General features: G+C 39.2%; 1 protein-coding gene across 2 annotated transcripts in view; it reads left to right on the top strand.

Annotated features, from left to right (window-relative positions):
* The first annotated feature begins 773 nt into the window (after positions 1 to 773).
* Positions 774 to 26,452, top strand: part of EEA1 (early endosome antigen 1) — a 125,310-nt gene continuing 99,631 nt past the window's right edge. For both annotated transcript variants that reach the window (XM_028105495.2, XM_088025284.1), the window contains exon 1: positions 774 to 998. In XM_028105495.2, the coding sequence (XP_027961296.2) occupies positions 975 to 998 (24 nt within the window). In that variant the 5' untranslated portion in view covers positions 774 to 974. The remainder of the gene's footprint in view (positions 999 to 26,452) is intronic.

Below are 26,452 nucleotides of genomic sequence, written 5' to 3'. Positions count from 1 at the left end.
TATTCCTTAGGAGAATGGGCCACGCAAGGGCTTTAGAAAGAGAAAGTGTAACAGGTTAGCAACATCAGTCAATTAAATATTGATGCTATGGTTCAAAAAGGACAACCCTAAACTTCTCTTGCCAACTCAAATTCCAGTTTCTTCCCTATTCTTTCTTCTGATTCTTTACTTTCTCTTTGGCTGAAATTAGAAGCAAGGGAGCAGAGAAACAAAACCGGGGGTTGAACAAGAGGAGGGAAGCCCAACAGACAGGTTAATCATGTCTGCGATTCTATCCTTTGCTTTCACCCAGGGTCTACGCGCTCCCAGCAGAAATGAGGATCCTGTCCAGGCTAGGTCAAGACCAGGGTCATGGTGACAAATTTTACAAAGCAGCCTGAGCTGCGGCCTCAGGTACCCACCCCCCGAACCCCTCCTCCCGCCGAGGTCAGGGACATCCCCAGGCCTGGCCCAGGTCTCCCCACCCGCCTCCCCGGCGGGCTCGCGGCCGGCGCGCGGGCACGGCCTCTGACGGAGCGCGGCCGTGCGCTCGGCCGCCGCGGCGTCCCCTTGCCCGCCGGAAGGAGCGGCGGCGCGAGCGTCCTGCCGCCTGTCCGTCACGCAGCCGCCCACGCCGCCGCCGCTCCCGATTGGTCGCAGTTCCGGGCCAGGCCCCTTGAGGCCCCGCCCCCCGCGGATGGACAGACCAGGAGGGCGTGGCGGCGGCGGGCGGGTCCGCCCAGCTGTCAGTTACGGGGGCGGCCCGGCCGGCGGGCGGGCGCTCGCAGGCTACCTCGTCGCTCGCTGGCGCGCGCTGCCTCTCACCGCCTGTGGGGAAGTCGGGGCCGCCCGAGCGGCTGCCGCCACCGTCTAGCCCCGACCTCTTCTCCCGTCCCTTCCCGACTCAGTCTCTCCCGCTCGCGCTCCCCGGAGTAGTGAGTGGTCCCGCGTAGGGTCCGGAGACTCACCGCGGCGGCTCGGGTGGTGTTTAAACCATGTTTAGGAGGATTTTGCAGAGGGTAAGAGAGTGAAACCGTCTTTCCGGCAGCACGTGAGCCGGAGAGCCCGAGCCGGGGCTGCGGGCGCCGCCGCCGCCGCGCTGAGGAGCCGAGGCGGCGGCCCGGGTGCCGCTCCTTGGCGCGGGCTCCTTTCTTCTGTAGGCCCCGCAGCCCGGGAGGTGGTTTAGGCCTCGGCCGTCCGGCCCGGGGGCGGGCCGCGGGGGCAGGGAGGGCGGGTGGGGCAGGCAGGCCGGAGCCCGAGCGGGCGCCGAGTCCCCGGGCGGCCCCGCGCGCCCAGGCCCGGCGTCGTGCTCCCGCGCGGGGCTGTCAGTGAGACGGGTGGCGGGGCCGGAGGGTGTGGTGCCGGCGCGTTCCTTCCAGCTCCGGGAATGGCAGTGCAAATGGAGAGTTAGTGCCTCCAGCCGGGTGGAGAGTGCCCCGTGGGAGATTGCGGGAGGCTTGCTCAGCCTCTCCCGCCTCCCCGCCCACCGCGCCCCCCAACTTTGCTCGCACCTGCCACATTCAGCTGCGGTTTTGCAGGGTAGTGTGGTGAAACCCGGCCTAGCTCGGGCCCAATCGTGGTACCGACACTTACTGGCAAAATCGGCTGAGAAGGAAGATATTACTCACTGTTGGAAACTTTCCCCCCGCCCCAATTAAAAATGCGTTTCGCCCTCTCAGCCCAGTACCTTTTTTGAGCTCTCCAAGAATAAATTCGCAGTAAGCTTTATCCAGTGATAGACACTTAACTCCTTCACTTTCTGCCAGGGCTATCCCTATTCGAAAGCTGGAAAAACCTTAAGATTATAAAGACAAGAGCATTGGAAAGCTCTATGTGTATGGCTTAGAAATCAGTTCCTAGGATAATCGAGTATCATTTCCTACAAGAGTTGCTGTACTCAAGTTTTTGTTTTGGGTAGCCTTTTATTTTTTTAAACTGACAGGGTGCAACAAAATGTAAATGATTGAAAAGTTGGGCCAAACTCAGTTCAAAGGACAAAAGAAATTAGTGAATTTGTAGTATTCAGTCAAAGAATGTGCCAAAGACAGTTGAGTCATCCTCTGTATAGAAAGGGAGTGTACTTGGATCCTGCATAGCTTTGTGAAATGTTCAAGTCATGTGAAACTTGGTCATATATCAGGGGGAGAAATAGTTAACTTTTGTGTCTACCACCCTGTATTGACATCTGATGATTTTTTGCAGTGGTTTTGTCAGAGTTTTTTAAAATCTTGATAAGCTGATGATTTTGGCAATAGCAAGGGCATGCCCTTTACTCTTGCCGTCAGTTCCTGTGTTCAACAGTAAAGACATCTGTGCATGATTTACTTGTTGTGCTTGGAGATTTTTCTTCTATCGGACCTGGAGGAACTGATTACCTCATGCCTCAGACTGTGTTTCTGTCATAGTTCCACATCCGAAATTAGTTTGCCTATGGTTTGCTTTAAAGTTTATAAATAAAATAAAGTGTTTACTGACTTAAGCGTAGCTTCTGGTAGGGGCGCCTGGCTGGCTCAGTCCCCGGAGCATGCGACTCTTGACCTTGGGGTCATGAGTTCAATCCTCATGTTGGGTGTGGAGATTATTAAAAAAAAACAAAAAACAAAACAAAAAAAACTTTGAAAAAAAGAATAGCTTCTGGTAGTTATAGATTAATTTTCAGAAATACGGGATGCTTTCCAATACTCTTGGTTTAATGTTGTTAAGCATTACCATTGTATAAGGATCATTTTTATATAAAGACCATGTGTTGGTGTATACACAACTGTTAGAGAAGTTTCTATTGAAATTGCAAAATTGAAATTCTGATTATTGCTGAGATGTGATACGGGATCATCACATATGAATAAGTCACTTGAGAACTGACTTTCTTAACCAAGGTACTATTGATGTGTGTGACTGGATAATTCTTTGTTGTTGGTGGGGGGGCTGTTCTTTTGCATTCTGAGATGTTCAGCAGCATCCCTCTGGCTTCTACTCACTTCATGCCAGTAGCACCCCCTCCCCCCATCCCTTTCCTCTTTTGTGACAACCAAAATTATCTTCGTGCTTTATCATATGTTTCCTAAGGACAAAATTGCCCCTGATTGAAAACCACTGTGTTAAATGTGTATTCTCTTTTAATAGGAAAATTTGAATTGTTTCTCACAGTTACTTTTATACCCCTGTGTATTTATAGTGAGTGTCAGGAAACACCAAACTTACGCAAGGGACTGGGAAACAGTTAAGAAAGTATGGGTCCTCCCTTTAAAACTCACAGCCAGGTAGGGGAAGTGGACATCTGAAAGTGATTACAATGCTCTGTAATAGAAGAATGAGGAGTGCCCTGAGTGCTACTCTGTGTGAGGGTGTTGGGACCGTGAGGACGAGCTTCTGGGAGGAGGTCATATTCGCAGCTCCAAAGAAGGAAGAGCGTGTCAGGCAGAGGGAGCAGCAAATGCCAAGGCATGAAGTCATAAAAGGGGCAGGTAATAGTAGGAGGAATGTGAACAATTAAGTTTAGGAAGTGAGATGATGTGCAGGGATTAGTGGGAGATGAAGCTGCATGGGTAGCTACAGACTAGATCCCTAGAGGATCTGGAGTCCTTTCAGAGGAGTTCAGCATTTATCTTGCAGATGGGTCAGTGTTAAATCTCAGCATTTAATAGGGGCATTTTGATAAAAGCCTTAAAGAAATCTGGTGATTTGTGTTACTAGTTTAGAACCTACCATATACATTTTATTAAGTCCACAGGTGGTATTTACTAACAAGTATAACTAGAATCTTTACATTATGTAACGTGACAACCATTTTATTTTACCCCACCCTGATAATCTTATTTCTCAGCAGAGGTAATAAAATACAAGATTAAGATGAAAGTTGCTAATTTAGAGATTCGTTTGAAATGGTTTCCATGCTTTGAGATTATATTGCATTCTTTTAACATTCTGCTTTTAGATGACCTTTTCCTTTTAACTGTTGTTATTTTCTTCTGAATAGTGTCCTTTAAAAAAGCATTTTTGAAAGAAATACAGACAATGTGCTTACGATCAGTTGTAACTCAGAGTGTTTTGAACATCACCAGTAAGGTCCCAAGGGTACTTCACAGAAAATTTGTTTCTGGTTTTTCTCCTCTTCCTTCTTCTTCTTCTTCTTTTTTTTTTTCCATTAGCTTACTAAAAGTTGTCTTTTTGAGGCTTGAAAGGGTCTGAATTAGAAAATAAAATTTTTAAGGTAGTTCCAGTTTGTACGTGTTGACTATTTTGCTTGATGGTCCTTTGAAGAGAACTATGAATTTGAAGTGCTCAAGCACTTGGGCCATGACCATAGTGCACCCTGCTGGCTCATCCTGGAGCATGTGACTCTTGATCTCAGGGTTTTAGGTTCCAGCCCCATGTTGGATGTGGAGATTACTTAAAAATAAAATCTTTAAAAGAAAGAAGAAATAAAGTGCTTGATGACCAGACAGAATAAATGATCAGTATTTAGTACTCTAGGCAGTTTGTAAACTTTATTGCTATTTCTTTCTTAAGAAATTTACTCTTAGTGTATTAGATTTCCTTTCACTGGTATATATCAATAACATTGCCAAAGAAAACAATGGATTTAATTGTTATAGAATTGTAGAAATAAAAGGCTTTTTTTTTTTATGGTCAGCAAGTCTGATTTTAAAAACGAGGAAGTAAAAACAGATTAACTGATATCTAAGGCAACACAGTTAGTAGATGTCAAAACTGAGACAAGAGCCAAATTTTCCCAGCACAATCCATTTCCCTTTTTCTGGCACCTTGTTACCCTTTCCTCCACTACTCAAATTGATATGGTTAGCACTGTGCTAATCACTGTGGAAGATATGGGGAAAATATGAGACCTAACTTCTTCCTCAAGGATATGATTAAGTGTCAACGAAAATGATATAGACAATGAAGGCTGTAGTAGGACAGGGAGGAAAGATCAGAACCAGCCTGTGTGAGCGGGGAGTCTTGGAGAAAATGAGCATGAGATTGGGTTTTGAAGAATGTGTGTGTTTAGGAGAGGTCTTAGGAAAGTTTCTTTTTAGGAAGGAGTAACAGTATAAGCAAGACACAGAAATGAGAATAAGTTCATTCTTCCTGCCCTCCCTCTTTCCTTTGCATATAGCCTTTTAATAAATGTATTTATAACACTTGCTATGTGCTAGAAACTGGGGATACAGCTGTAAATAAGATACAATCCTTACCCTCAAGTAGCTTAAACCAAGTGACTTTTAGAGATAAGAGATAGGTTTAGAGCGGAAAGAAATTAAGAAAGACATTTACAAAGATAATGTGGCACCCCATTGTGGAGATTCTTGATTGTCTAGCTCAGCCCTGTTCAATGCAAATGTGAGTTACATACATAATTTAAAGTCTCTCTCTCTCAAATAAATAAATAAATCTTTAAAAACAACAAAAAAGGGGGGGCCTGGGTGGCTCAGTCTGTTAAGCATCCAACTCTTGGTTTCTACTCAGGTCATGATCTTAGGGTCTTGGGATCAAGCCCTACATTGGGCTCTGTGCTCAGCGGGAAGTCTGCTTGGGATTCTCTCTCTCCCTCTCCCTCTGCCCCTACCCCTGCTCGCGCACTCTCTCTCAAGTAAATAAATAAATCTTTAAAAAAAAAAGAAGTTTCTAGTAGCCACATTTAAAGTAAAACAGTGAAATTAATTTTTAAAATATATTTCTTTTGACCCAATATATCTAAAATATTCAATGTGTAATCAGTATAAAAATCACTATTCAGATAGCTTACATTCCTTTTTTTTTTTTTTTGACTAAGTGTTTGAAATCTGGTGTGTATTTTGCATGAGCAGCACATCTCAATTTGGACTAACCATATTTCAAGTACTCTATAGCCCCATGTTGATAATGGCTATTGTATTGGATGGTGCAGGTCTAGTTGAGTTCATATATAACTTTTAACTTTTTATTTGGAACCAGTTTCAAACTTATAAAAAGTTGCAAGAATAAAATAATACAAGGGACACTTTCTTCTCTCTTCTCTTGCTCTCTCTGTCATTTTTTTTTTTTTTCTGATTCATTTGAAGATCAGTTATGCTCTTTTACATCTGAATACTTCAATGAAGAATAGTGTATTCATTTACATAACCACAGTAAAGTGGTTAACTTAATTAACTTATATTGGTTCACTTGCTCTGTAATTCCAGTTTTGTCAGTTGATCTGGTAATGTCCTTTGTAGCATTTCCCCTTCACCAGTTTAGGGTCTAGTTAGGATTAGATATTATATTTAGTTGTTATATTGGTATAGCCTGTTTTCATCACAACATGTCTTTGTATTTTTGAAGAGTACAGATCCCCTCCAGCTTTTTTTTCCCCTACACTATTCTTCATGTTATTTTTACCTGATATTTTCTTGTGATTAGGTTGAAATTATGCATTCTGGGCCAGAGTGTTCCCTAGAAGATGTGTCCTTCTCAGGTTATCACATCTGGAGGCCCATGATGTCTTTCTGTCCTTCATAGGTGCTGTTACTTTTGATTATCTTGTCAAAGGTTAAGGTGTAGTCCGACTTTTTGACTGTATAATATTTTTTCTTCTTTTTGCAGTAAATAGACATCTGCTTATAAGACCATGCAAATATCTTGCTCTTTATCAAAAATTTCCCCTAAATTTAGCATTCATTGTTCATTCTTGCCTCATCTAGTCTTCACCATAGTGACTGCAAAATGATTTTCCCACTCCAGCATTCCCTTCTTTACCAGTTGGTCATTGGCTTTCCTGTTCTTCCTTCCCTCTCTCCATCCATCTCTCCTCCTCCTCAGCTTCCTTTTTTGCTTTCCTATTGTTATGGACTCATCATTTCAGTTTTTAAAAATGGTTTATAACTCATCACTGTACTTAATTATTTTGGTGGTCAAACTGTGTCAGTTTTGAACAGTGAGAGCCCCTTTTGTGTGGCCCCTGTGTTGTTTTGACATGGTTCTATAATTTTTTTTTTTTTTTTTTAGCTCTTCCTTACTTTCTGGCATAACAATGTATTCTAAGTTCATCCATTACTCTTTCCCAGCCCTGAAATTGGCCATTTCTCTGAGGAGCCCTATTTCTTTTAGTGGGGAATGGTATTAGAAACCCAGGTCTGGGGTGGCTTTCCTTCTCATTTATTTCAGCAGACAAGTTTGACATTTTGAACTTTATTCTGTAGGCGTTAGGAAATCAATAAGATTTTATTAAGCAGTGGAAATATATTTGGTATGTAGGAGAGGCAGAATTTCTACCTTCTTTGGGTGTCTGGCTAGGCCTTACTTAGAATTAAACTGACATAAGGCAGATTAACAGAGAAAAGGATACAAATTTTATTAAGTTTTTACATATGTATGGGCAGCTTCACAAGAGAATGAGGACCAAAATAAGTGACAGGTGTTTATACCTTTTAGACAAAGAAACAATGCATTTGTGAAGAATTAACAAGACAGAGAGGTTTGGGTTAGGGGGTAGTAAATGGTGAAGAAGTAGCCAAGAAGATAAGGGTTAGTTTAACAAGGTTTGTTTATACAGATTTCTCAGCCCCAAATTCTGTCTCTGGTGATGAGAATGTCTTTTTTCCTCCTGCTACAGTGAGGATGCCTTTCACATGAGAGCTTTATCTCCTGCTTTCAGGAAGAAAAGAGGGTCAGAGTGTTCTTGTGTACCTGCTGTTTTAGTGCCTTTAATTAAAAATAATCAGTATGCCAAAGTGGCATAATTTGGGGTGACATCCTGGTTTTCTTCAGGCACAAAGTAGGAGTTAATAATATTTATTGAATGAATATTGAAAGGAATGTTTTAGGAAGATTTATTTGTCAGTGTTGCATGTGATATATTAAAACCATAGGGGAATCTAGGCAGAGATCAGATAGGAGAGATTTTAATATTTTAGGCACTAAGAAATTATGATTTGCATTAGTGTGATGACAATGTGAGCAGAAAAAAAGGTAATGAATAGGGAAGAAGACTTTTTTTTTAAAAAAGATTTATTTGAGAGAGAGAGTGCGTGGGTGTGAGCAGGGGAAAGGACAGAGGGAGAGAAAGAGAAATCCTCAAGCTGACTCCATGCTGAGTGAGGAGCCTGGCGTGGGGTTCAGTCTCATGACGCTGAGGTCATGACCTGAGCCCAGATCAAGAGTTGGACGCTCAACTGACTGAGCTACCCAGATGCCTGGGGAAGACCTTTTGAACATATCTATTCCTCAAATGTCTAGTATGGGCCCACTGTGTGCTGTGGACACACTGATGAGTAAAAGAGACACGAACCTCTGTGGAGCTTAGTGAAAGAGGAACTGTTCAAAGAATCCCATAGCTTTTTTGTCACATGGATGAGTCTTAGGAAGGAAAAGCACAGGGAGCCCCAAGAGCGTACAGCAAGCGGGCCCTGATCCAAACTTGAGATGTTAGGGAAGGCTTCCCAGATTGGTTACACATTTAAATTTGATGCAGTTACTACTAATTTATTAAACAAATTTTAAAAAGTGGAATTATTTTCTCTCTGTGTAGATTCATTTTTAGTGTGTTAAGAATAGAGATTGAGGGGTGCCTGGGTGGCTCAGTTGTTAAGCGTCTACCTTCGGCTCAGGTCATGATCCCAGAGTCCTGGGATCGAGCCCCGCATCGGGCTCTCTGCTCTGTGGGAGGCCTGCTTCTCCCTCTCCCACTCCCCCTGCTTGTGTTCCCTCTCTTGCTGTGTCTCTCTCTGTCAAATAAATAAATACAAAAATCTTAAAAAAAAAAAAAAAAAGAATAGAGATTGAGATCTAAAGAACCAGGGCTAGAACTCAGTTTTTCCTTCTTATCCTGGTGGTGTTTTGCTTGTGCTAAAGAGACAGTGTGATTCGTGGTTAACAGGCTGAACTCTGGGGCCAGACTGCCTGGGGTGATATTTGTATCCCATTTACTAGCTGAGTAGCTTTGGGCAAGTTATTGATTTCTCTGTGTCTCACTAAAATGGCCATAATAGTATCTGTCATAGGACTATTGTAAGGACTAACTGAATTAATATACATAAAGGACTTAGATAGTATCTGGCACATACCTCTCTGTAAATGTTAGCTGATGCTAATGTTGGTATTTTGTTGTTGTTGTTGTTATTATTATATACTCCAAATTTCTTCAAGGAAAACTTTTCTTATCTGCCCCCCCCCCGCCCTTTTTTAAATCGTGTGGGTGTGGGTGTGGGTGTGTAGACATTTCATCATACTATTGGGCATATATTCTGTGCTAATTACTTTGCTGGGCTTGGGGATTAAAAACTCTTAAGGAGTTTTAGTGGGGGAAACAGATATGTAAATAATGACAAAGTAATGTGATGTGTTAATAGATACATAGAGGAAGAGTTTATGAGAACAAAAAGAAAAAGTAACTAGTCCTGTGAGGGAAGGGTTGAGGCGAGATAAGGAAAGGGATTGTTGAAGGCCTTGCAGAGGCTAGAAGTGATAGGCAAAGAGGAGCAAGGGAGAGAAGCCATCTTTCAAGACAGGGACCAAGCAAATGCAAGAGCATAAACAGCCTAGCACAGCATTATGGGAGTTGTGAGCTTTTCTGCATGTGGATGGGTGTCTTTGTAAGATATGAGACTGGAAAGGGTTTTGGACTTTATACTATAGACAATAAGGAGCCATGGAAAGTTTTTAAATGATCGAATTTGTAATAAGGAAAACCCTCCAAAAATATTTTTCCTCGGTAATCTTTATAGAAAGTTAATTGGCAAATCACTCATCTGTCTAAAATATGTTGGTAATTAATCAGCGCCCATAGGAGATGTCCAAACTCTTTACCTTGGCACACAAGGCCCATAATGCTCTGGTTCTTTTATATGATTTCAGGCTCATCTCCACTTACCTTTGCACATGGCCTTGACCTTGCCATTCTCACTAATTGTGTTTTTCACAACTTACCCTGTTCTCTCATCCCTTCATACCTCTGTAGAAGTGCTTTATTCTGCTAGACTGTCCTACCATCACTTGTAGACATTGCTTAGTTCAAGTGACACTGGGAGTTATTTGCTTACCTTTTTTTTTTTCCTTCTTCTCCCCAAACATCCCATACTAATTAGGAGAACAGGCTTTTGGTATTAGACCATCATTTAAGCCCTGGGCTCTTCCACTCATGAGCGTGAGATCTTATACAAAATTTCAAGCTCTCTGAGACCCAGTTGCTTTATCTGTAAATTGATGATATATCTACCTCAAAGTGTTGTGGAAGGATTAAATGAAATAATGTTCATGAAGTACTCACCACAGTATCCAGCATTCAGTAAACATCTGTTATATAGTAGCTATTACAATTGAGATCTCTAGAAAATTTTTGTAATTTGTATACCTATTTCCCTACTAGACTTGAGATCCCTTAGGGTAGGGATTTTGTTTTCTTTTTTTAGTGTGTAGGATCTAACTTCGTGTTTGATGCTTGGTGGTTTTTCAATAATGTATGTTGGTGGCCGTGTAGAGAGGATGGCTCCATTAGGGGAGAGACTGGCTAGAAAATAATAACTTTTTAGTTCTAAAATTGTTGTACATTCGAATCCTTTGGAATTCTTAAAAAAAAAAAAAAAGATTCCCAAGTCCCTCCATTGTATCAGAATTCCTGGATCTCTAGTTTTCAGTTCAGGAAATGATGAAAGCTTGAATTTAGACAATGGCTTTGGGGATAAAGAATGACTTTCAAGAAAATTAAGGTGTACAATTGATAGGGCTTATTGACTTGTGAGTGGTTTGGGTAGCTGAGAGGATAGTGGAATGGACTAAGGTAAAGAATAGAGGAGGAAGAAGAGCAGATTTGGGGAGGAAGATGAATGTGAACTAGAGGTGTGGCCATCCCAGTGGAGATGTTCACAAGGCAGGTAGAAATACAGGTCCAGCACTCAGGAGACAGGTGGAGGCAAGTATTAGATACGTACAAACACATATCTTGAAGAGAAGTCAAGTCAAGTAAGTACTGAGAAGTGTCCACTGAATGGAACAGATGAGTCATACCTAGTTCAGTTTCAGGAGAGTCATAAGGACAAATTAGGAAGTAAGGAAGTGGAATCAGAGAGCATAGACTACTTGCTGAGGAATATGGATTAGAGGAAGCAGAAACTAGTTAAGTATTAAATGCATGAGTGAATCTGTCATCCTTGGACAATGTTCTAATAAATGATTTTTTATTTTCAAGGATTAGAAACTTCCTCAAATCAGTTTAAGTTGAAAGGGGGATTTATTGGAAAGTTTCAAAGTGATCCATGAAGAAGAATTGGCTATACAGTTAGGCCTCATGATAATGGTGTCAGGGATAGGGGCAGTTCTTCTTGTCTTTGTCTTTCATGGACCACTGGCATCTTGTCTCTCTGTCTCTGTGACCATCCTCCTTGTTGCTGTTTACTCAGTGTGTTCAAGACCCCAAATGGTCTTCTGACCACTCAATTCTATGTACTTTTCACCTTAGCTTTGTGTAATCAACTGGCCCAGTGTCTCAATTCCCCAAATACAAGAGAAGACTTAAAATGTCCTCTGCATCTTTTTTCATTGGGTCATGCATAGGTCTCTGGCTGGCCAAAGGTGTTCATTGATGGTTTAGTCAACTGAGGTTGGAAGTGGAGTGTGGTCATAAAATACTTAGGACTATTCCTTCTAGGAGTTGTGGTACCATGAAACACACAATTTACACATCATTCTTCTAGAAATGAGCTTTACCATGGCTCTGAAATAGTGATAATAGTTATGATTAAATTCATTTGGTCCTAGGAATAAAGGATCCATCAGGTTAGCTCAAAAATAGCATAGAAGTGGTTATAAAGATGTACTCGGCGATAAGAAAGATGGAATTTTATGGAAATTCAAAATCAGACATTTAATATGGGGCTGAGCCTCTCAGACATTTTACTGGAAGGCTTTGAAGGCTCCAAGGTAGTGTTGTTAGGGACTTTCATGTCAGGGCTTTATAGATTTTCACTGTAGAGTCGAGCTGTTAAAGAACTCAGTGACTCTTAATCTATCTGTGTCCCCTGTTACCTGTATATTTTTGTTTCCACTCTCAGCTAATTTTCTTACCCTCTATTCTAGTTTTTTTCTTCATGGCTTCTGCATACTCATAGTCTATGGTCTTTTGAAACTTTGGTTGGGTTATAGCTTTGATTTGCTGAGGTGTTTCATGTACTCTTACTTTACCACATGACTATACTGTTTATCTGTTTAGTGCCAGTTTGTGTGGCTAATTAATCATTTCTCTTTATAGTTTGTGATTTAAAGGCCTAAGCATGGAGCGTAGTAGTAGTTCGTTCTTGGCTTTGGGCATTTTTTTTTTTTTTTTCTTTTTTGCCACTGGGCCATGTTATTGGCTGCTCGCTAGCTTGTGAATATCTGCTGTTTGATCCAGGTGATCACATCTTTGGTCAATTGACCAATAGACACAGGGTCATATAACCTGGCTGTCTTGGACTATGTTCTCAACATGGACTATGGTAGGATAGCTTGCTTACTTTAGGATAGAAGCATGGCTATTACCTGCATTATGATTGATTGACAGATTGAATACAAGAACATGAATTATTTAGTTGCATTGACATCTGTTTAAGTGTTTGCAAAGACTATAGCAGTAGTTGAAATTTAAAACCACCCTTTAGTCTCATTTCGGTCTTTAATATCAGACTCTGGCTAAGTTTTACATAAGTATGCTAATATAAAAGTTTTTAGAGTCTCAGTGATACTTTATTTGAACTTTAATATTTGGAAAATGTTTTAAGAATTTTTGTCTTTATACAGTGCTATGCCAAAATACATTGTCATGTGGAGTAGATTAAGTGGTAAATCATATTGAGTTAGATATCTGAAAGGACGTATGGATTTATTTTTTGATAAAACCTCATATCTCTTTGCAGCTTTTAAATATTTTAAGGAATAATACAGTTTTAAAATAAAAATATTTGAAAATAATAAAAATAATATGTTTCTGGTTTATGAAAATAAACCATCTACATCACAGAAATTTGAGTAGTTCAGAAAAGGAAAATTGAGAAGAAGCGTAGGCTGTATGGTTTAACATTAAGAACGCAAGCTTTGAAGTCAGATTGAATCTCAGCTTTGTGCGTTACATTTGTAATCTTAGCTAACAATTTATTTAGCTTCTTTAACCGTATTTCTCCCCCCTTGGCTACATGGGAGCAATCCCTTTGACTTTATTCAAAGGATTGTTATACGCATTAAATGACATAATATAGACAAAGTGCTTGGCTTCATGCCTGTCATAGAGGTTATATGTTAGCTATTATTGTTAATAGCTAGAAAGATAGAATATTTCATTTAGCCAGACTACCAATTGACATTTCTTTAGTATAAAACTCAAGTTTCTTGTGTTCATGATTTTGAAAATGCAAATGATCCAGAAGAAGTTGGTATTGAGCTTTAAAATAAGATTCATGCCTCAGGGTTATTTTGACTTCATTAAGTTTTTGAGTATAAAGTCACCAGAGCAAGTAGAGAAATCACTGAATTTGGAAACAAGAGACTTGAGTTCATGTTCTTAGGCAAATCATTGATTTTTTCTTGGCTTCACTTTCCTTCTCTGTCTACTGAGCACACCACCTAGGTGATTTCTAAGATGCTGTTAGGGTAAAGCTGTTATTTGAAAACCAAGAAAGTACCAAGATTTTGAGTCTGCAGATCATTTGCCACCCTAAAGTAACATTTTAAATGTGTTAATATAACAAGTCCAAATAACTTTTACCCTGTTTTCTAGCATCTTTGCTGAGAAAAAACTGTCTTTAGGAAGCAAGAATTCAGTGATAAAATTTGAGAACTCATGTAAGATGACCGTCACAGCACCTGCCATCCATGTAGTAGGTTCCAGAAGATAGTTCTCCTCCGTCTCTACTGAGATATCCCCCCACCCCCCGTGTATAGCCCTTTATGAGTATCTCAAATGCAAGTAAGGTACATTTGTTGCAGTGGATGCTTTGATGTGGCACTTAGATCTTCCTTCAGGACAGAGACACATTGTCCTAGCTGTCTATAGAGTCATGGTGCTGATGGCACTGTGATAGCTGTGTCCTTCTCTGGGAGTTGCCCTAATAGAAAGAAGCTTCCTCACCCAAGATTATATCCCTTTCCGGAAGCAGCCTCATTACTGGCTGATGTGGGGAATACAAAGAATCATCCTCTTGCCTTGATTCGGGACTTCTGTGAAGGGCCATCTAGCTTCAGGACTCTTGGTAGGATTAGCTGAGGTTGCTGTTGCAACTGTGCTACTGATCAGTACTGTTTATCTTCTCTCTCTGCCCAGTCATGCTTCCCCTGTGCCCACACAGGTGTTCTTGAGAGCGCTCCCCAGTACACCTGCTTGTAGATTTCAGAGTTTCAGAGTCTGTTTCCTTGGGAACTCAAATTACAAGTCATCTGCTATTTGGATAGTCTTACGGATTCATAAAAGATGATTATACTCAGGATGGATTTTAATTTTATGAACTTTGTGTTCCACTTCTTTGAAACTGATACTCTATATATCTCTTATAACAGGAATCCATAGCCAATAGATTAGAATTTCTGTTAGATTCTTAAGTACCGTGTAAGACCATTTGCTGGGATTATGAGCATGGCCCATTGATGCTCTGTTCAGGAAGTTTTATTATCAACACCATTCACAGTTCTCTTGAGAGATTTTAAGACTTAAAAAATGAAAAGTGGCTTCTTCCCAAAAGTAGAGTATGAACTCTTATTTTGGTATATTTTTGTGTCTGGCTGTCCATATTTGTTGAATCAAAACACATGATACTCGGGGTGCCTGGGTGGCTCAGTTGGTTAAGTGTCTGCCTTCTGCTCAGGTCATGATCCCAGGGTCCTGGGATGTAGGCCCATATCAGGCTCCCTGCTCAGTGGGGAGTCTGCTTCTCCCTCTACCCCTCCCCCCTGCTCTCGTGCTTTCTCTCTCAAATAAATAAAATCTTCAAAAAGTAATACTCTAAATTTGCTTCAAATATGTAGCTCAATTTTAATTATATGTTAGATATTTAATTATGTTAGTTTTTTAAAAAGATTTATTTATTTATTTGTCAGAGAGAGGGGGAGAGTGAGAGAGAGTGTGCACATACAAGCAGGGGGAGGTGCAGGCAGAAGGAGAAGCAGGCTCCCTGCTGAGCAAGGAACCCGATGCGGGACTTGATCCCAGGACCCTGGGATCATGACCTGAGCCAAAGGCAGACACTTAACCAACTGAGCTACCCAGGCATCCCTATGTTAGATATTTTTAAAATATTTTTAAAAAGTAAAAAAACTTTTACTCTTTTACTTAATTTTGACTTAATTGTGTGATGTCTACAAACCCAATTTAGTTACTAATAACTTATCTATAATTAGTTTTAATAATCTTAATTTCTTATTGACTTGGCTGCCTTTTTCTTTCCTTTTTTTTTTGGACTTGGTTTCTTTTGAGAGGCAAATTACTTTCGTGTAACCATTAATAACATAAAAGTTTTAGAGTTTTGAACATGTTCATAAGAAAGCAAAGTATATATAGAGATTGAAAATATAGTTGACTATTTCTGTGGACATGCTTTTAAGGTAGCCAGTTTAGGACCCAAATGAATCATAGAATAAGAATTTTAGAGCTAGAAGGATCCATGATCATGATCCATGATCTGTCCCTATAATTTATCATTGAAGAAAATGAGATTAGAGAAATTGTCTTGATGGGTATCAGACAGATGGCCAAGAAATATTTTGGTTAGTAGAGAGAATGTTGAATTGGGACCTGGGAAACCTAAGTTTTAATTGCAACTTTACCATTAGATAGCAGAGTGATGTCAGGCAAGCCAGTTATACTTTCTAGGGCTTAGTTTCATCATCTATGAAGTGATACAATTGAAACATCATTTTTGAGATGCTCCCCAACTTTTAAAGTTTGATTCAAGTCTTAATGTTATGAGTGACTGTTATTTATAGTATATTATCAAATGCTAGGCACTGGTTTAAACATTTTAGATGTATTATTTCATTTAATCCTTACAACAGTTCTATGAGGCTGACATTGTTAGTTCCACTTTACAGATGGGAATTTGGGCTTAGAGAAGTTAAATAAATTTGCAGGACTTCTAAGTGGGTAAACTAGAAGTTGAATGCAAGTCTGTGTGACTCCAGCTTCTATATTCTGAATCACTCTTCCTAGATTTAGGTGGACTTTTGTGTTTGGAACACTTGACAGACCCTGCTGAAAACAAGAGCTGGTCGCATTTGGTAAGAATATGCTTCTGACCCCTTCTCTGGCATTGTGCAGTATTGTGTGTCATTAGGTTAGCAGGAAAGACTTAGGATGCAGAGAAGTATGTTGTGTGTTAGCACTTGAGAAATTTTGGAGAGTGTTGGAATTAGATGCAACAGGAGACATAGCCTCTTAGAAGCCACTTGGAAAGACAGCTTGAATAGGGATTGCACTCAATTTAGTATCAATAATTTGACAACATGGGTAACTATATTTGCTTGCTCATTAAAGTTGCAGGATGGCTCTAGGTTAGATGGAGTTGCTCACAGTTCAAAAAATAGGATTTGTTCTCAGCTGAAAGCTGATATAAATGAGCTAGAGTTATTTATTTATTTATCTATCTATCTATCTATCTATTTATTTATTTATTTTAAGTAACCCTACCCAGTGTGGGGCTTGAACTCAGGACTCGGAGATCAAGAGTTGCACACTCTACCTGTTGTGCCAGCCAGGTTCCCAAAAAGCGTACTATTATTGTATATAGTTGTATGATGGATAGAGAAGCATCAGTGGCGTTATTTGGTACCGTAAGTTTTCTAAATCATATTATTGCAAAAATCTGAGTAAGCCTTCTACTTCAGGATTTAATATGGATCAGGATATATTCAATTTTTTTTATATGTATATAAATTTATTCAGCAGAGAGAGAGACACAGCGAGAGAGGGAGTACAAGCGGGGGAGTGGGAGAGGGAGAAGCAGGCTTCCCACTGAGCAGGGAGCCCGATGTGGGGCTTGATCCCAGAACCCTGGGATCATGACCTGAGCCAAAGGCAGACGCTTAACAACTGAGCCACCCAGATGCCCCAGGATATATTCAGTTTTAAGAGGGCAGAGAAATAAGGAATTTTGAGGACAAAAAAGTAACTAGCAAAAGTGAATTATGAGACAAGTTTAAAGGTGGTAGAATTGTTATGGAGATTAGAATGAAGAGTATTAGTGACCATTTTCAAGGTTCAAGATTTAGAGCAAGCAGGCAGGACTTAAGAGACAAATTTTATATGAAGTTTGAGACTGACAGTCAGGAGTTAGAATTAGGAATACAGAAGGTATAAAATGAAAAGTAGAAGGTCCCTTCTCCAGTAATCATTGCTGTTAGTTTCTTTGTGTTTCTCCACAATTTTCTGATGCATATATCCATTAATATTATAAAAATATGATCATTCTTCATATGAGTTTGAATTTTTTTCACTTAGTATAGTTTGGAGATTTTTAAGTACTGCCACTTTAAGAACTACTACTTTTTTTTTGAGAGAGAGGGAGTGCGTGCGGGCGGGCGGGGTGGGGAGTAGAGGCTCAGAAGGAGAGGGAGGGAGAATCTTAAGCAGGCGTCATGCCCAGTGTGGAGCTCCATGTGATGCTCGATCTCAACGACTCTGAGATCATGACCTGAGCCAAAATCAAGAGTTGGACACTTAAATGGCTGAGCCACCCAGGTGCCCCAGAACTACAACTTTTATTATTTGTTTATTTTTAATAGCTATATTATATTCTATGGATTAACTAGTCCCCTGTTGAAGGACATTTAGTTTTGTTTCCAGTTTTGCTATTGTAAACAATACTGCAGTGAACATGCTTGTACATATGTAGGTGGTACCACTGAGTAATTTCCTAAGCACAAAGTCAGAGAGTATGTACATTTTTTGCATTTAGTTATACTCCCACTAACCGTGTATGAGAGGGTTGGTTTTCCAATATTCTTTCCACCAATGCCTATTGTCAAAGAATAAAAACGTCTTGATTTTACTCAAATACCCTGAAAACTAGATTGGCATTTGTCATGTAGTCTTCCAGTTTCTTGTTTAACTTAAACAGTTAAAAAAGAAAATATGGAAAACAGAATGATGTAATGGAGTAGTTACGTTAATCCTTTTTTTTAATGTGTTAAAACTGTTGTGTGTCCCATTAAATTCTGGTGGACACTTCTATTGTGTCCTTACTTAGGAATTGTGTGGTGAATACCTCATTCTGTTTAGGGCTCCCAGCCTCAAAAAGATTCCTTTTCTTTTTTGTGGAGAAGATACCACATTGCATCTACTATTTCTAATTGTATCTATTGCATAATAAACCATCCCCAAACTTTGGCTTTGACTTAAAACAACCACCATTTTGTTTGCTCTAGATTTTGTGGATCAGCAGTTTGGGCTAGGCTTGGCTGAGTGGTTCTTCTGGTGGACTCTCTTGAAGTTACTCATATAGCTGGGGTTATTTGTCAGTTTGATTGGAATGGATAGTCTAAGGTACTTACTCAGATTGCTGATTATATTCGTTGGGCCACATAAGTCTAAGGCTAGCCTGGGCTTATATTGTAGCAGAAGAGTTAGCCATGTCAAGTCTCATGGCCAGTCCAGAGCCCATGTGGGAGAGGATTACACAGAAAATTACAAAAGCATTAAAACATAGGGGAGATTCATTGAGGGTCATTACTGAAACAATTTAACACAGACGTCACTTTCTTCTTCCTTATATTATGATTAAGTGTTGCAAGAGTATAAATAAGAAACCTGATATAATTTAAAGGACAGAAAGATTTCTTATTTTAAGGGGGAGATTCAGGAAAGGTTTTATGTCTTTTAAGTTGAGAAGACTGATTTTATCAGCAGTTGCAAAATGATGATTTTCTAAATCTTTCATTCCTTCTGCATACATTAACTGACATTTTTCTGTGAAGAACTTTCAACATCAAGTGGGCTGTTTGGTTGCCATGAATATCAGTGCATACTGGAAGGGTAGAGTAAATGCTTAAAATTGCTAATTTTTAGAATAAGAGTTGGTACATACTCTAGCAGTGATGAATGAGCCTTGCTTGTCTTTTGACTTTTTCTGTCCTTGAAGAAAGAGAACTCGTAGATTTTTAAATATATTTTATGAACTCACAGATTTATATATGTTTAGTAGGTTTCAATCAATTGAAGTCAATGGGATTTTTTGATGTGCAAATTGCCCCAGCTTTAGCTAATGGAAGTGCCTTCAAAGTGACTTGTCATTTTGACAGGACCTGATTAGTGTTTGCTAGCTTCTTTGCTTTTGGCACAACAGTATGTCCCTTGTAATATTTCTGCTTCAGCCTGAAATCAGCATTTCTCCAAAAAGCCCTGGTTCCCTTCACTGGGGAATGCTATTTTAGATAAAATTGTATGGGCACTAAAGGTGCTCATTGCTTCTGGGTTGTCACTGCTTTTAAGCTTTTAAGTGATAAGAACTAGCAAGTATTTCTATCCCTATATATATGGCAAAACAAAACATGAGTTCAAATTTAAGAGTAGAAAATGGTTTTTACTGTGAGTTTATCTTTTTTGTCTTACACTGAATATCTTGGTCCTAACATTAACATAGGTATTTTTTCCTGAAAATGTATATAAATAGCTTTAACGTAATAGTACTACCATTTATAAGACTACTGAGTGAATTTTACTGTTTTTTTAAAAGCAGTTATTTTTGTCCTTATGCTATATCTCACTAAGTCTATAAGCTTTTTAAAAAATATTTTATTTGTTTCAGAGAGGGAGAGAGAGAGTGAGCATGAGCAGGGAGAGGGGCAGACTCCCCGCAGAGCAGGGAGCCTGATGTGGGGCTCGATCCCAGGACCCTGGGATCATGACCTGAGCTGAAGGCAGATGCTTAACTGACTGAGCCACCCAGGCACCCCCTATGTAGTTCTTAAATCACTTGAAATAATTATTTTCTAGGTGATTGGTTTAACACCAACTTGAGATTCAGTTAGGTTTTTTAAAAAGTTTTTAAATTTTGAAAATTGTGGTGACATAAAATTTGTCATTTTAAAAGCAAAAAAAAAATTATGTGATCTGAAGAGAAACCAGAGTATAAAATTTGCCCTTTTAAAATGTACAGTTCAGTGGCATTAAGTACATTCATATTTTTGTGCATCCATCAGAACTATCTGTCTCTAGGTTTCATCATCCCACACTGAAACTGTACCATTCAACAATAACTTCTTATTTCCTGTACCTCCTAGCCTCTGGTAACTACTATTCTACTTCTGTGTGTATGAATTTGGTTATTATAGGTACCTCATATAAATGAAGCCATATATACTAGTCCATTTGTGTCTGGCTTATTTCACTTAGCATAAAACATGTCTTCCTAGGTTTATCCATATTGTACGTAGCATGTATTAGAATTTACTTCCTTTTAAATGTTGGTAATACTCCATTGTATGTATACCACATTTTGTTTATCCATTTATTGCGGTGTTTCCATCTTTTAGCTATTGTGAATAATGCTGCTATGAACATTGGTGTACAAATTTCTATTCTGGTTCAGTTAGATTTTTTTTTTTTTTTTAGATTTTATTTATTTATTTGATAGAGAGAGACAGCGAGAGAGGGAACACAGCGAGAGAGGGAGTGGGAGAGGGAGAAACAGGCCTCCCGTGGAGCAGGGAGCCCGATGCGGGGCTCGGTCCCAGGACCCTGGGATCATGACCCGAGCCAAAGGCAGATGCTTAACGACTGAGCCACCCAGGCGCCCCTGGTTCAGTTAGATTTTAACTGAGGTTTTTAAATAAAAGGAATATTATTAACTAAGCTAGAGAACATAGGAGGAAAAGAACACTTTTCCTCTGGGATGGTAAAGGGTTGAAATAAATGAAGGATTTGATTTTGGATATGATTCATTTGAGGTGTTTAGGGAAAGCAATTATAAAGCACTTGGAAATGTGGGTATAGAAATATAGAGTGCTAAATTAGGTCTCTCTTTTATAGTCTAGGTGAGAGATGATGGCATCTTGAACTAAAGTAATGGCAAGGGAGATGGAGAAAGGATAGATTCAGAATTTATATAGATGATTGGATATGAAGGTTAAGGAAGAGAGAAGAGTAATAAGGCTTTGGATTTAGGCAAGATGGGTGTGAGATGTTTCTGTTATTTGAGGTAGAGAATGCAGATGGGTGATAGGTTTCTGAAAAAAAAGAAAATTTGGTTTTGAATAAACTAGCTTTGGGGTGCTTCCAAGGCATGCAGGTAGAGATATTTATGGGACAGGAAAATATGAATTTGAAGTTCAGCAGAGATCTGGATTAGATTTACAGGTTTTTTTGAGATAGAGCGCGAGCAGGGCTGGGGGGGCGGGGGGAGAGGGAGAGAGAGAATCTTAAGCAGGCTCCATGTCCAACATGGAGCCCGATGTGGGGCTCGATCTCATGGCCCTGAGATCATGACCTGAACTGAAATCAAGAGTCAGATGCTCAACTGACTGAGCCACCCAGGTGCCCCTAGAACTTTATTTTTTGTTAGCACTGGGGGTAATTAAAATTAAGGGAGTAGATGATATCACCTAGAGAGTATATGGTAAACTAAGAGGTTGAGCCTGAAAACTCCCTGGGAAGACTTGGAATGCTTTCCATGAAATTGAAAAAATATTTTTGAGGTTATAGTAATAGGAATAGTAGCGAGGGACCTATAATTTGGTTATCTAATTACAGCACAAGGATCAGATAATGTATTTAAAGCACCCTTGTCAAGGTGATGTGCGTGTTTGCGGCTGGCTTTTCAAACTTTGAATTTGCGAAAATCTTCCTCATTGGTTTTTATGGTAGACAGGGTGAAACAGAGTAACACAATCAATACTGAAAGTTACATTTTATAAGAAATTTTTCTAGATGTCTCATAAATCCCCAAGATTTTGAGGTTGTCTGTCATTTAATTTCTAATACTAGTATCCTTTCCAGTTTCAGAACTAATTTTGCTAAGTATAAAGTGTGTATAGTATCCTATAGCAATGTTTTTTTCAAATATTTTTGCAAAAGCAAACATTTATTTTTAGTCAACTCAGCTTTTTCTGTAGATTAATCTATTATTAACTCAGCTTTTGCTGGTTTGCCTTCTTTTTTACCTAATTTTAGCTAGAGTGGTATGGGTTCCACATTTGTTTATTAAACATTTATTACGTCTCTTCTACGTGCAAAGACTGTTCTACTTAAAATTTTAGTCAGTTTTAGTGCTTTGCAGGTGGGTAGGTTTTAGAAGTGAGGTTCTTTATCTTTAGTAGGAATTAGATTGTGAACCTGATTTATTTTACCGATGAAATTTTTGCTCTCTTCCTGCTTGATCTTAGTAAAATCAAATGTAGAGTTGGCGGGGTGGAGAGTTTGGAAACTCTGACTTGGCATATCACCAGATATTAGGGAAACTTTTGTTGTTCATCTAAAAAATAGCTGTTTCAGAGCACCTGGGTGAAGCCTCTGCCTTTAGCTCCGGTCATGATCCCAGGGTCCTGGGATTGAGCCCTGCATCAGGCTCCCTGCTCAACGGAAAGCCTGCTTCTCTCTGCTCCCCCTGCTTGTGTGCTCACTCTCTCTCTGTCAAATAAATAAAATCTTTTTTTAAAGATTTTGTTTATTTATTTGAGAGAGAGAGAGAGTGAGAGAGAGCACGAGAGGGAAGAGGGTCAGAGGGAGAAGCAGACTCCCTGCTGAGCAGGGAGCCTGATGTGGGACTTGATCCCGGGACTCCAGGATCATGACCTGAGCCGAAGGCAGTCGCTTAACCAACTGAGCCACCCAAGCGTCCCAAATAAATAAAATCTTAAAAAAATAAAAAGTTGTTTCTTATGTGCTTCTAGTTGCTGGTTTTGATTCTGTTTTTCTTTGCTATTAGATAAAGATTTTTAGTCACAATTGGAAGATACAGCTGCTGGTTACTCTGTATTACAGCAATGCAATTATAATTTTCACATAAATTATTTAAATTGCATTCTGTAAACAACTGGTCTGAAATTAAATATGTATTTCAAAGAAACTTCATATTGTTAAAACTTCTAGGAAAGTGACACTTTCTTCCAAGGTATTGTATACAGTAAACAATGATAACTTTTTCTTTCTCCAATGAAGTTCTGTTCTTTCATCAAAAACCTGTATTTAATTCTTCTGTAGCAGTTTTTGCAGAGATTAATGCTGCTTTATATTGATCTTATAATTGTTGGTAGTAGAAATCCATTTTTATACTACCAATAATTTAGGGTAGCCTATACATTGCAGACATCTACTCTTACTTGGTTGAAGTATATAAACTTTTCCCCCATATTTTCAAACATTGATCTCTTTGGCCAAAGCAACTAAACATTAGTGATGGGTGTTTGATTATAATTATTTGGATCTTTTTGCAACCCCAGATATTTTTTTAAATTTAATTTTTTTTTAAATTTGAGAAATTTAATAGTATGAGAAAACTAATGAAATATTTTTTGGGGGAGGTGGGTTGGTGCTTAACAAAATCCATCAATACAAACCTCATCCTTTTAATTAATTTTAAAAAAGATTTATTTATTTTAGAGAGGGAGAGAGTGAGGGGAGGGGCAGAGGGAGAGGGAGAGAGAGAATCTCAAGCAGACTCCCCACTGAGCAGGGAGCCTATCATGGGCCTTGATCTCAGGACTCTGAGATCATGACCTGAACTGAGATCAAGAGTCAGATACTTAACCAGCTGGGCCACCCAGGTGCCCCATTATCCTTTTAATTACATAGGGAAAAAATAGTAACAACAACAAAAATAGCCCTAACATAAAACTCATCAGTATTATATGACCTTTCAATTTCTTTGTGTTTATATTTTTATATAATCAAAGTCATAATAAATCCAAACTTTGTACTTTGTCTCTTACAAACTCAGCATTATATCACGTGCATTATCATTTTTCTAATAAATCTCATATTTTTAATTGTTAAGGTTTTAATTGTCACATTTGCTGAGTGGGTATGTCATAATTTAGTTAACCATTTCTTTGTTTTGAACATAGATTACTTATAATTTTTCACTTTCATAAGTAATGCTTTGCTTAGAATGCCTATTCATCCCTGCCTATAAAAGTTTTGATCAGACATCAAGCCCAGATACAGGGCTTGGTGGAATTTACACCCTTTGAAAAATTTTCTGTTCATGGCAAGGGCAGGAGCTTTGCTCCACTTTCTGAGTTCCTGTAGTGGGCCAGGCTTCTTGATGCCTAAAACATGTAGGGCATCTTGGTCCCCATTATCCTGTAAGAATTTGGTTACCTCTACCTATTTTAGGTCCCGGAACTCTATACTCTATACTCTGTGTGTTTCTGTTTTATTTTTTGTCTACTGAGATACTTATCTTGTTTTTGAATATGGTTCTACCTCTTTAATATTTAAAAATTCTTTATCTGTTATTGATCTTTGGAACTGAGGCAGCTTGGTGTCTATGTTAACTGCAAAAGCCATCTGGACTGGAGTTGTGGCCATTCTCTGTTTACCATGGCATATTTCAATGTTTTATATCTCCTACCCATTCTGTATTATCAGTTTAACCTATTTAATACCTGTTTTGTGTGTGTGTCTCTCTGTGTGTGTGTATAACTTTCTGTCCAACACATTTATTTTCCTTAAAAACCGTGTTCTTATTGGAGTGCCTGGGTGGCTCAGTCAGTTGAGCGTCTGACACTTGACACTTGATTTCAGCTCAGGTCATGATCTTAGGGTTGTGAGATTGAGCCCCCATGGCGGGTTTCCTGCTCAGCGTGGAGTCTGCTTGAGATTCTCTCTCCCTGTCTCCCCACCCCCCTTCTCTTTCTCTAAAATAAATAAATCTTTAAAAAAATACAGTGTTCTTATTTCTGTATTCTCGGCTTTTGTGTATTTTTTTATTTCATCTAGTTGGAATGATTGTCACTGAAGTAAATTTAACTTTTCCTTCAAGGAATGGGTTTTTTTTTTCAAAAGCAGAAGTACCATTGATCTATTTTTTTTTTTAAGATTTTATTTATTTATTTGACAGAGACACAGCAAGAGAGGGAACACAAGCAGGGGGAGTGGAGAGGGAGAAGCAGGCTTCCCGCTGAGCAGAGAGCCCGATGTGGGCTCGATCTCAGGACCCGGGATCATGACCTGAGCCGAGGGCAGATGCTTAACGACTGAGCCACCCAGGCGCCCTGGCATTGATCTGTTTTTTTTCTCAGAACTCTGTTTGCATTCAGAGCTCTTTGATTTAGCATTTAATTTTTTTCAAGTTGTTTCCTACCTCCTTTTGTTTACATTAGTTTTGTTTCTTCAGCCAGGTTGTAGTCTACCTCAAGGTACCGTCCTTATTTCTCTTATGCTGTCCCCATTCCTTTTGACATCCAGAGCCTTACAGAATGTTAGATATTTCATGGGAGATGAGCAGATGTGTTATGTACTTTTTGGTTACTGTAAAAGATACCTAAATTTAGGTAATACTTTTCTATAAAAGCATAATTTGGAAGATATTTATCTATTACTTTAAATTTTTAGCATAAATTATTCTTTTTTTTTAAGATTTTATTTATTTATTACACAGAGAGAGCAAGAGAGCACAAGCAGGGGGAGTGGCAGAGGGAGAGGGAGAAGCAGGCTCCCTGCTAAGCCTGCTGCCGAGTGGCTAGCCCCATCCCAGGACCCTGGGATCATGATCTGAGCTGAAGATAGACTCTTAACTGACTGAGCCACCCAGGTGCCCCTAGCAGAAATTATTCTTATTCTTATTCTTATCCTATTGTTTTCACAAAGTAAAACTTTCATAGGTGGAAAAGTTAGAATGCTTTATATTGTTTCTTCAGGATCATCATTACTGTAATTGGACTTCTCATTAAAATAATGGGATTTTGGCGACCTGAGAACAGAACAAGAAGTTATTAGACAGTTTAACAATAATCAGGGGAATGTGTTTAAAAAAGGGTATGAAAAAGCATCGATATTTTCTCTCTTGGTTTTTCCTTTTACTTCTCATGCCTCTTGGGCTTACTTAGGGTCTGTTTATTAGGACTATTTTAGGCAAATTTGAGAAAAGGTTTTTTTGGTGGCGGTAATAGGATTATGTAGATATATCTTTGAATTCCTTACTTCACAGGGAAGGTAAATCTCAGATGAAAAGCCACCTGCCCTCTGGAAAAGTAAATGATACAGAAATGGGGAAAATATAATTCTTGGGAGGTACAGCTTTAGTTTCCAGTGCTTTTGAGGATGAAGTCACTAGTTTTAAAAACCATGGTGGTGTGAAGCTATTGAAATGTTGAGCTTCAAAAATGAATTTCTAGTTTTATACAATTCTTTTTATTAAGTATATAATTTAAAGGGTCTTTAACTTTTTCACCATTGAGCTACCTTTTTTGCCAGATGTACAAGTATCATCAAATCTAGATAGCTGGCTTTTATTTCTTTATAAATTCATGTCTCAAGCATAACGTTTTGGGAAAGAATCTTGCTTTGTTTTTTAGAGGAGGGTAGCTGATAGAAGAGTTAAAATATGTGAATTTTATGGATTTTAAA

The sequence above is a fragment of the Eumetopias jubatus genome, unplaced genomic scaffold (assembly GCF_037043125.1).
Source record: "Eumetopias jubatus isolate StellerSeaLion01/CBP00866 unplaced genomic scaffold, mEumJub1_p1.0 scaffold_8, whole genome shotgun sequence".
Classification (NCBI taxonomy): domain Eukaryota; kingdom Metazoa; phylum Chordata; class Mammalia; order Carnivora; family Otariidae; genus Eumetopias; species Eumetopias jubatus.
This window is presented reverse-complemented; position numbering and strand designations above follow the sequence as displayed.